General features: G+C 42.9%; 1 protein-coding gene across 3 annotated transcripts in view; it reads left to right on the top strand.

Moving 5' to 3' along the window:
- Window positions 1–12,017, top strand: part of PRKCQ (protein kinase C theta) — a 165,311-nt gene that overhangs the window by 90,362 nt on the left and 62,932 nt on the right. For all 3 annotated transcript variants that reach the window (XM_024253393.2, XM_054521886.1, XM_054521888.1), the window contains 4 exons: window positions 1,633–1,742; window positions 2,515–2,632; window positions 4,183–4,343; window positions 8,615–8,788. In XM_024253393.2, the coding sequence (XP_024109161.2) occupies window positions 1,633–1,742; window positions 2,515–2,632; window positions 4,183–4,343; window positions 8,615–8,788 (563 nt within the window). The remainder of the gene's footprint in view (window positions 1–1,632; window positions 1,743–2,514; window positions 2,633–4,182; window positions 4,344–8,614; window positions 8,789–12,017) is intronic.

Below are 12,017 nucleotides of genomic sequence, written 5' to 3'. Positions count from 1 at the left end.
TACCATGTTGGCCAGGCTGGTCTCAAACTCCTGACATCAGGTGATCTGCCCGCCTCGGCCTCCCAAAGTGCTGGGATTACAGGTGTGAGCCACTGCGCCCAGACTTTAATGGTGATGTTTCATAAGCAAAATTTGAATTTCTAAAACTAATAATTGTCTCTACACAGTCACATGGGCACACGCTCTCCAGTCCAAGAGGGATCTCTTGGTCACTGGCAATGGAAGTTAGATTTTATGCTACTGTTTTCAAGATTCATGAATCAGAATACTCACCCTGAATCGTAGGAGCCCCAAAGTAGAATCCTGTATAGATCATGAGTTCAGTGCTGGAGATCCTTAATCGGGAGCCCCCAGAGCATGCATGACTTGCCCAAGGTCACACAGTGTCCATGCTGTGCAAGCTGCCACCAGCACCCCTTTCTCCACCCACCTGACAGGTGCTCAAGTATTTCCCTCTCCTCTTTCTTTTTCTTTAACATCTCATGTGACTTATAAAGATGAAAGAAAACTTTGGTTCTTTTTCTTTGAGTTACCTTTTATAACTAGGTTGTAGATGTGAATTTAAGCCATCAGTTCATGCGTGCAAGAAATATCACTTTCTTTATGACTTTGAGATCCACTTAGTTAAGATTCTCATCTAGTAATTCTTGGGGCCCTCTACCCTTCCCATAATCACACAAAGTTTTGAGGAGGCATGGGTACAGGGGCCTGGAGACTGGGCAATGTGCTCTAACACCCGGTTGCTGTTGGCGTCCTCATCTAAGCCCACACTGGTGAAGCCTGTGGCTTTCTGTTTCCACACCATGTGTAGAGTTTTGTGATTTTTTTTCAAAGCTGAGGCCCTCATGCCTGGTCCAGTCTTGCTAGGTGTGTTCTGCCGTGACCTCTCCTGGCATTGCTAGCCTCTTCCTACTCCATCCCTTCCCACATATACACTCCAGCTCCACCATCTGATATCCATCTGCAGGCTGAGGCTGCCTCCTGGGCTTCAACCTAAAGTCTGGGGGAAGCTCTTCATCGCCCAGACTGGAGTGGGCAGGAACATTCTTCTGATGCACGGCAGGTGAGCCCCAAAGTGGGACTTAGCCCAGGAGAGTTCTTGGCTTCGCCCAGGAAGAATTCAAGGGCTGACTGTTGGTGGAAGAAAACAGCTTCATTGGCCAATGGTATTACAGTTCTGTTGGTGTTACAGCTCCATGACTGCTCCTGCAGAACAGGGCTACCCCAGAGGCAGAGAGTAGCAGCTCAGGGCAGTGCTGCAATCCTGTTTATACCCACTTTTAGCTACATGCAAATTAAGTTCCTGGAAAAAGGGTGGTAACTTCTGGTAAACTGACCTGGCACACAGGTGGGTGTCTTCTGGAAAGCTGCTTCTGCCCTGTCCCTGTTTTAGCTAGTCTTCAATTTGGCCTGGCGTCTGAACCCCACCTCCAGAGTTGAGTCCCACCTCCTACCTCACTTCCCTTCCAGCACGTGGATCACTACCATGGAGAGCCAGGGTCAACTTCCTTCCAGCCATGGCACCTTAGGCTTTCCTCCATATCCGCAAGGCTCTATCTTACCTCCAGAGAGAGTTGCTTAGCACCAGGGGGTTCTTCCACTCTTGCTCACCATCCGCCTTCTTCCTTCCAGCATGTGGCATGAATGTGCATCACAGATGCCAGACAAAGGTGGCCAACCTTTGTGGCATAAACCAGAAGCTAATGGCTGAAGCGCTGGCCATGATTGAGAGCACTCAACAGGTAGGAGCATGTGCCGTGGACACATTCCCACCATGGCCGCTCAGCAAGGATGCCCATGCCTTTCTGCTGCTTCACCTGTGGCAACCCTAAGGGAAATGCCGGGATGTATTTCTGAGCACCGGCCTTGCCCTTGGCTTTCATATCTATGCCCACACCCCCCATCTTTGAGATATTTATTTAATGCATTTGTATTATGCAGATCTTTATAAAATGTTAAATTCTTCATGGCATGCGCATTGCAGAAACAAATAAATTCATTAAAGTTATTGAAGATTCATTGACAGCTTTATGTGAATATATTCGGGTTATAGAATAGCCTGGGGGAAAACACTTATGTGCTAGCATCATCCCCAGAGTCCTCACGGAACACCGAGTCCAGGGCAACTTTTGCCCTGCTGTTTACTGCCTTGGCATTAGCTGAATTCCTAGATCCAAGGATAAACCCTCTTTAAGACTTGGCATTGCCTGTATCAGCTGTTTTCCCATCCATTAACCACCTGTCCTTATTTGTGATGGAATGACGTAGACAGCATGAGAGAATCCTGTCAGCCCCAGAAAAGTGTGGAAGCAAACATGTTCTGCTAATGCATAAAATACAGTAGATAGACTCTCCCAGAATATGGGGTTCCAAAAGAACATTGAGGAAAAGAAGAGCTTTGGTGACCCTATGCATTTAAAAATTTTAAATGGCTTTTGTCCCCATGGTTAGCAGGCTGAGCTGTTCCATCAATGGTGGGTGGGTGGGTGGTCTGACTCTCTGTTTGTCATCTAGGCTCGCTGCTTAAGAGATACTGAACAGATCTTCAGAGAAGGTCCGGTTGAAATTGGTCTCCCATGCTCCATCAAAAATGAAGCAAGGCCGCTATGTTTACCAACACCGGGAAAAAGAGGTAGCTGTCCTGGTCAGCAATCTAATCAATGTCAGTCATTAATCTCAATTAACCCTAACCTGATGCCCCTGGATTTAAGTTATCAGCTTACCTGGTCTGATAGGTGATCCACCTCCAGCTACCAGTTAAGAGGCTCCCACTTCTTAGAAAAGAAACTAAAACATTTTACCTTTGTAAAAGGCAGGAGATGGGGGTTAGAAAATGAGATAGGTCTGGAGGGAACAACCGCAAATGTTTTCTTAGAGTTTCAGCATGTTACGTTCTGTCAGTGTCAAATGGTTTCACAGAAATAAATCTGTCTTAAAATTTGATGGTGGGAAGGCCACAGAAGACATTCTCACTCTGCACCTTTGAGACTTAAATTTAAGGGTAGGAAAGAGAAGGACTCAAAGCCACTTTCATGACATGATGGCAGATTTTCCAACCTACTGTTTGAAAGCAGTTCATGAGTGGATATGACCCATGTTTCTGAGACCTGAGTCATTTCAGCATACATTCTAAAATACTTAGTGTCCTTGGAAGAGTATGAAAGATAAACCTAGGGATTTAAAAATATAGAGACTATTGTAGGCAGGGGAAATTCCTAAAAAGTTCTCTTATGTTTTCTCTGACTTCAAATCAACTTAAAAATGTAAAAGAAAGGTTTGGGTTACATTTAGGAGGGGTCGCCAGGCAGTCAAGGAGACCATGTCTTAGCAATGATCAATATAGGCAGCATCTTTTTTTTTTCTCTTTTTTGAAGACACTCTTGCTGTGTGGCCCAGGCTAGAGTGCAGTGGCACAATCTCAGCTCACTGCAACCTCCACCCTGTGGGTTCAAGGGATTCTCCTGCCTCAGCTTCCCGAGTACCTGGGACTACAGGCGCACGCAACCACACCCAGCTAATTCTTTGTATTTTAGTAGAGATGGGGTTTCACCATGTCGCCCAGGCTGGCCTCGAATGCCTGAGCTCAGGCAATCCGCCCACCTCGGCCTCCCAAAGTTGTCAGATTACATGTGTGAGCCACCACACCCGGCCAACATAGGCAGCATCTTGACTTGAATTCTGGGATGAATGATGTAGTTCAGATCTTTAAAAATCTGCTAGATTTCATTTCCTCTCTCTCTCACACTGTAAATTGTAGAAATTGATGCCACTGTGTTTGTGAGCCATGCAAACAATTGAAAATCATTTTTTTCCTAAAATTTGGTTAAAATCCCTAGATGTCCTTGATGTGGCATTATTAACAGTGCTTGTGTATTTTGCATATATGGTCTTTTACTGATTGGAATTTGTTTCTTAAGTTGAACTATTTCCCAGTCTATTGAAGAAAGAGACATAGTCCACACTCCAAATTCCAAATGCCAGGCTCACAGACAGGGGTTGCTGCACTCACAGACAGATGGAGAGGTATTAAAGCTGCCTGAACTGCAGGAAACCCTCTAAACACCCCCAATTACTATGATGGAGCCTCAGCATGGGAAGTGGAAGAGAAAGCATGTGCTCTCAGTAACTAGAATGACCTCCATTACTCCATGTTCATTTTTAACCACCAGCTTGCATTTTCAGAGCCTCAGGGCATTTCCTGGGAGTCTCCGTTGGATGAGGTGGATAAAATGTGCCATCTTCCAGAACCTGAACTGACCATAGAAAGACCATCTCTGCAGATGAAACTAAAAATCGAGGATTTTATCTTGCACAAAATGTTGGGGAAAGGAAGTTTTGGCAAGGTAAGCTAATGCACGGGAGAATGCTATGGCCCAACTCCAGGAACTGATGAGCCAAGTTCTTGGTCAAAGAAACTAAACTCGTAGGACCACCAGGATTGCATGTGAGTGTCAGAGACAGCTTTCCTGAGGGAGTGCTGAATAAATAGGGACCCTGAGAACTCTAGGCCCATAGTAGCCTCAGCTTTCTGGAAACCTGTGTCTCCAAAGCTACTTTGCTTGGAGAGTGTACATCTCACACGCCTATGAGTTTGAGGTCTTTGGGCACCAAAGAAATAGGAAGGTGCCTCAGCCACTTCCTGTTTCACACGGTGTTTGTGTTTGTTTCATTTTGTTTTTTCTTCTTTTGCTTCATTCTCAAGCCTGGAGTGTTGGGAGTGTTGTTTTAGTTTGCATGTGATTTTTTTCTCTCTCTATTAAATATCTTCCGGCTTGTATATGTTTCCTTGGAGTGTGATAGGGCTTGGCTCTGTGTCCCCACCCAAATCTCACACTGAATTGTAATAATCCCCAGGTGTCATGGGAGGGACCCAGTGGAAGGTGATCGAATCATGGGGATGGGTTTTTCTGTGCTGTTCCCATGATAGTGAGTAAGTCTCATGAGATCTGATGATTTTATAAAGGGGAGTTTCCCTGCACATGCCCTCTTGCCTGCCACCATGTAAGATGTCCCTTTGCCCTTCCTTTATCTTCCACCGTGATTGTGAGGCCTCCCCAGCCATGTGGAACTGAATCCATTAAACCTCTTTCCTTTATAAATTATCCAGTCTCGGGCATGTCTTTATTAGCAGCGTGATAACAGACTAATACAGGCTGCTATAACAAAATCTCACATACTGGCTGGCTTAAACAGCAGAAATTCATGTTCTCGCAGGTCTGGTGGATGGAAGTTCACCATCAAGGTGTTGGCTGTGTTGTTTCTTCCCAGGCCCCTCTCCTTGCTTTGCAATGGTCGCCCTCTCTCCGTGCCTTCATATCATCTTCCTGCTGTGCATGTCTGCATCTAAGGGTTCTCCTTTTTTGAGATGAGGTCTCACTATGTTGCCCAGGCTGGTCTTGACCTCCCAAACTCAAGTGATCCTCCTGTCTCAGCTCCCTAGTAGCTGGGATTACAGTTGTGCCACCACACTCTGCTTAAATTTTCTCTTCTTATGAAACACCAGTCATATTGGATTAGGACCTGCCTTAATAACCTCATTTAACCTTAATTACCTCTTTGAAGTTCCTGTCTCCAAATACAGTCACATTCCGAGGTCCTGGCGATTGGGACTTCAGCATAGACACAATTCAGCCCATAAGAAAACTGTAGCTTGAGAGTCCTGGAAAAAAAATTGTGGAGAAAGTCTCTCCTCTAAATTCTTCCTGCCATACATACAGGTGGGGGGTTGTCTCCATCACTCACAGATGACAAGGAGAGGAAGGAAAGAGGGAGAGGAGGACAAGCAAAAAAAAAAAAAGGGGGGAGGTGAGAAGAAGGAAAAAGAGATAATTTAAGAAATTATAACCAACTATCGGTGACTGCAGAAAATTTTCAAGCTAGTGATTTAAGGAGGGACGATATGGAATATAGGCTTTTAGGTAATTTTTGATATTAAGGATATCTCATGTATTAATGGGGCTCCTATTTGTTTTACATTCTTGGATGGGACTCCCAGGAAAATTTTAATCAGAGATGACTGTTCCATGAATCTGTGCAGCCAAAGGCAGCATTATACACCACACCTGCTCACCAGACTTTGGCAGGATGTCTTACCCAGTTTATTTACTATTAAACAAACTAAAATGCAACTGAGCGGTCGCCACAGCTGAATAATATTGTGCTCCATTTGGGGTTTGGATTTAAACACTGATGCCTTGCCTTTCAGCAAAATCTACTCTGTCCAGCACATGGTAGCTGATATTCATGAATTCTTTTTGTTCATTTCCACAATAATATGAACCACAGTAGGCTCATTTGATGCTAATCTAAGCATAATAGACAATTTTACAGCCAGTCTTCATTATAATTTAGCAGCAATTAATGTGCAATTATAACCTGTTACCAAAAATTGAAAGCACATTATATAGATGGAAATTGTCTTTTCGGCTTCTTAGTTTATGGCTGGTTTTAGGATGTTTTACTGAAAGAAGCAATTACTAAAAGAGTACTTTTAATTGTTAATGAAATGTTTATCTTTCTTTGTTCCCATGTGGGTTTCCACATTTGAATAAGTTTAATAAGAAAGACGTTAGGTTAAACCTACAAGCCTTAGTCAGTATCCCAAGGCACAGCTGGGAGCCCCAGGTTTCCCCTACTCCATGTCCAAAGCTGTCTACTTCTTTTCATCAGGACCCTGGCTCCCTACACACGGAGAGGAGAGGAGGGGGAGATATCAAAGCAAGATAGGATGGCTATGTTTCTCTTTCTCACAACATTGAGAATACTCCAAAACTTGTCTTTTCTCTCTCTTCTGGCTTTATATGGAAAGTGTGTTTTCTCACCAAGACCTCTATACCCTTGTTCTCAAACAACTTTTAAGCCTAAGAAAACAAATTGTGTGTTCTCTGGGGATGTGAGCATCATTCATTTGCCTGAATTCCCATCTAAGTTTCATCCCTTCCCTTCTATCAAGTCAGCTACCATCAAGCCACGAACCTGCACCATCGCGTTTTAAACCTAGACACTCACATGTTCAGGGCTGTTGTCACATCATTGACTTCGGCCTTTCCCAAAAGTCAATAATAGAAACAAATGACAAATGACTGAATTTTAACAACTGTGATTCAGAGATCATTTTAGAGTCCACTTTCCCAGGTCTCATCTTACCTGACTTTCACAACAGTCCTGTAAGTTAGAGAATGCAGTAATTGGAAACTGAAGCCCAGAAGGGCTAATTCATCTGCCCACATTTCCACAGCTAGTAAATGTCTGTGAAATAAAACTAGAGCTAGAATTTTCTGTATCCAAATGCCATGCCCTTACCATTGCCAACAGTGTGTTGCTGCATCATTTGAAAAACTAAAATTGTTGAAACTCTCCATCATATGCCATCTGGTGTCCTTTGATATAAGGGCCACAAAATCAAGTGGGAAAAGTAAATTTTGGAGTTAAATCTTCCCTCGTAGCTCCAAGAATCTGAGCAAGTTATTCTTTGAACTCAGTGTTTGTTGTTGGTGTTGTTAACTTCTGTCTTGCAGAGTGTGATGAGCTAAGAATTAAATTAGATAATACAATTAGGTCATAAGTGTAAAGTAGGTAGCAGAGTGTATGACACACAGTAGGTCCTAAAATGTTTCATTCCCATTTTGGTGTCCTTTGATACGACAGCCATGAAATCAAGTGGGAAAGTAAACTTCGGAGTTAAATCTTTCCCTAGTAACTCAAAGAATCTGAGCAAGTTATTCTTTGAACCCAGTGTCAGTCACATTTTAGGACCTGCTATGTGCCATACATTCTGCTATGAATAATTCATTGCTGTGTTGTCAGAGAAAATGGTGTTTACTTATTTTTTTTTTTCTTTTGAGACAGAGTCTCACTCTGTCGCCCAGGCTGGAGTGCAGTGGCATGATCTCGGCTCACCACAACCTCCGCCTCCCAGGTTCAAGCAATTCCCTCATCTCAGCCTCCCGAGTAGCTGGACTACAGGCACCCACCACCATGCCCGGCTAATTTTTTATTTTTTTATTTTTTTAGTCGAGACAGGGTTTCACCATGTTGGCCAGGCTGGTCTCAAACTCCTCACCTCAGACGATCTGCCTGCCTTGGCCTCCCAAATTGCTGGGATTACAGGCATGAGCCACTGTGCCTGGCCAGTGTTTATTTTTTAAGTACACAAGGAGAACTATATCCCTCCATTCTTCTTTTGGCCTGGAAAAACTGGGTAAAACATAAAGCTACGATTTATGTGCACTTGCAGTGATGTTTCGAGTACAATTTCTCCTCTCCACACTCAACTCTTCTTTCTTCACTGTGCACTTTCTCTCTCTGGATTTTTATTATACCCTCACTCAGATCCCTGAGCAGGGAGGGCACACTTTTAAAAACCCATTCAATTGTTTAATAATTTTGTGAAACCCTTGGAAAGAGTACAAAGATAGTATGAAACAGTGATGTCATGTCCAAAACCAGTGAAATGCTCCATTTTGTCTCAGGAATGGCCTATGCAGGATGGATGGGGGTTGGAGAAGGAACCCCTTTCCCCACCCAACACAGGTGTCTCTCAGGACTCTGTCTCTTTTTTAAGAAGTGGGAATCCAAATTCTAAAATAAAGTTACTTCTTCCCTTTCCTTCTAGGTCTTCCTGGCAGAATTCAAGAAAACTAATCAATTTTTCGCAATAAAGACCTTAAAGAAAGATGTGGTCTTGATGGATGATGATGTTGAGTGCACAATGGTAGAGAAGAGAGTTCTTTCCTTGGCCTGGGAGCATCCATTTCTGACGCATATGTTTTGTACGTTCCAGACCAAGGTATGGCTTCTGCTCCGACAACCCTACCTCCCCTCTAACCTGTCTCAGCGTGATACCTCCAATGGCGCCCTCATTAGGAGACACGAGTCATTGCCTCCATATTTATCTTACATTTCGGTGTATCTGCCATCCATCCAAAAAAGTTTCATCCCTTCTACACACGATGGAAGTATTACTTAGAATGTTTTAATGTCATCGATTGGGAAAGATCTTTACTTGTAGATTTGTTTGTCTGTTTTCCTGTTTTTTAGAATTTGGTTTCATTTAGCACAACAACCAGGCTTCTCAGCAGTCCGTGACTTGGGGGAAAATGTGACAAGTGTTTGTTCATCTACCCTGCATGTATTTGAAGAGATAAAAGTTGGAAAATAGATCAAAACGCACATACACTATTATTTTTCTCTTCAAGGCTGGCAGAAAAAGCAGCCTTAGAATGGGCTCATCAGTGAGCAAGCCCCTGAGCTGGGAGGTGGAGGTTGGATGCGTCTGCATTCCCACTCAGCGTTGGGACCCTTTCCTTATGCTCAATTTGCCAGAAGTCTGCGCCGTTCTGGGAGGACTTGCATCCTGGTCTCCTTTTTCCTTAAAAAAAAATTATCCTTTTCTTTCCTGACTCAAAATTATTCAGGATCATTGTAGAAAATTTTTATAAACTCAAAGAAGAAAATCACTGATAATCCCACCACTTAAGATATACTCACCATTAATACTTTGAAGTTTCTCCTTCTATAGATTCTCTCTGCAGTGGACTTTTAAAAACAAAAATAGCAACCCACTGTAAATACCTACTGCACTGTACTCTGCGTTTGTTACACTCTATTTTGAACATTTTCTTACGTCTTTGGATATTCTACAATGTGATTTAACTAGAACATCTCTAATTTTTTGTTCTGATTTAAATAACACTAAAATGAACATCCTCGAAGATTAGTTTTCATGCACATGCATTGTGATTCTTCTCACCTGGTTTGTCTCCTCTCTGCCACCCCATCACGGCTGTCCACCACCTGCACTAATTAGCAGCCCCAAGTGGGACCATATGACTAAAGGCCAAAGAACACAAGGGGTGGAGGCTTTTCCATTTTCTGTTTTCTTTCTTTTTTTTGTTTTATTTTGTTTGTTTGTTTGTTTTGAGATGGAGTCTCACTCTGTCGCCCAGGCTGGAGTGCAATGGTGTGATCTCAGCTCACTGCAACCTCCGCCTCCCGGGTTCAAGCAACTCTCCTGCCTCAGCCTCCTGAGTAGCTGGGATTACAGGTGTACACCACCACACTCAGCTAATTTGTGTATTTTTAGTAGATACAGGGTTTCACCATGTTGGCCAGGCTGATCTCAAACTCCTGACCTCAGGTGATCCACCCCCGTCGGCCTCCCAAAGTGCTGGGATTCTAGGCGTGAGCCAACACGCCCAGCCCTTTTCCCATTTTCTATCTCAAGCCATGACGACTGGAGAGTGAATGAGAGAAAACTTCTAAGGTGACTCGAGCCATGGGAAGAATTAACGGGGGAACCAGGGAATGAATGAGGAAAGTGGATGGCAACTGGGGCATCCATCACCACCTCTGCAGTTCCCAGTAGATTCTCAGCATATGTGCAATAACCAAATCAATGAATAAATGCACTTACCTAAGATAAAGAGAAGCCAGACCATGGCAAAGCACTTACTGAGCATATGCTGAGCTCAAAGCACTGTGGAGGATACAGAAGTATATAATACAGCTCCCAACCTTGAGAACTTCACACTCTAATAAGAGTTAAGGCTGCATTTCTAACAGTATGAGTAATATTAGATCAGAAGGCAGACGCAAAGTACCAGAGCTGAGAGAAACTAGAAATGGGAATTTGAATGGGCAGAAAGGGCCTTGGGCATGAAAGGTGTAGCTGCAGGAGAGGAAGTAGAAAGGAGTGAGGTGTCCTGGTCAGCTGTTTAGGAGAATGCAGGCCGACTTCCTACCGCAAGAGTAGGCTGGAACTTCCCATGATGAAGGCTAGAGAGATTTTGTACTAGAAACTCCCTCCTGGAGATGATAAATACCCATTGGCCTGGGAAGGTGAAGGTATGTCACCTGCAGGCAAAGTGACAAACTGCCACCCTCTCCATGCTGTTGTCTAGATTTTCTGCACACTCTGGGGCTCCCTGTAATCTTTTCCCTTTGCAGTATTTTGAGGCTTGTAGCAAACTGCTAAACACACTTTTTCTTTTTTGCCATAAATAAAGATTTTTATTGTAAAGCTTTCATAATAGTGAATAATTGGAAACAACACAAATACCCAGTGATAGATTTATTGAATAAATTATGATATGGTCAGAGAAAATAATACTATATAACCATTTTAAATGATGATGTAAATGCTTAAATATTAATACAGAATGTTGTTTATGAAATCATAAGTGAGAACATATAGTATTTCCTTTTAAGCAAGAACATTTGCATGTATAAGCATGAAAAATAATGAAAAACTAACAGTTGTTAATTGGGAGGTAGGATTATAAGTGATTTTATTTTTATTATATCTTTCTGTGTATATTACTATGATTTTATTTTTATTATATCTTTCTGTGTATATTACTATAAACACACTTTAAACTGGGCTTCTGGGCACTTAGGCAGTTGTGCTTTTCTTGGTGCCCTTTCCCCATTTTTTTTTTTTTGATTTGCATGTATGACGGTTTTCATGTCTTATAGGGAAGGCTATTGGGAATCTCACTTGGTAGAAGATAGGTGTGCTCCTTTCTCTTGCCTGTCCATCACAGCTTCAGGCAGCATTTGTTTCTGTCCCTCTTATGAGAGATCTCCTTAACCCATTTATGCCTGAGGTTGCAACTTTTTGAATTTTGAAATCAGAACTTGGCGATGACCTTGAGCAGTAGGATATAAATAACTCCCACATGCTTAGCGTTCCAATAATGGAACAGTAGGCATAAATGAGTTCCGTGCAGCTGGGATGCTTTACCAAGACCTGAGCCACAAGTGCATCCACAGCGTTGGTGCCAGGAGAGAAAAAAAACTTCAGCAGAGAACGTGCACATGAAATGTAAATCTGACTGGCTCAAGACTCAGATCTCAAGGAACTGAGTCCTTTTAGAAAGAGGAAAGAAACAAAGGAAGAAGCTTGAATCACCTTTTCCAACACCCCGAGTTGTTGTTTTTGAGATGTCTTAATTTATTATTCAAACCTTGCTTGTCAAAGTAACTGATTAAATACCACAAGTGAATGCAAAAGGCAA

This window comes from Pongo abelii, chromosome 8 (genome assembly GCF_028885655.2).
Source record: "Pongo abelii isolate AG06213 chromosome 8, NHGRI_mPonAbe1-v2.0_pri, whole genome shotgun sequence".
NCBI classification, from domain to species: domain Eukaryota; kingdom Metazoa; phylum Chordata; class Mammalia; order Primates; family Hominidae; genus Pongo; species Pongo abelii.
This window is presented reverse-complemented; position numbering and strand designations above follow the sequence as displayed.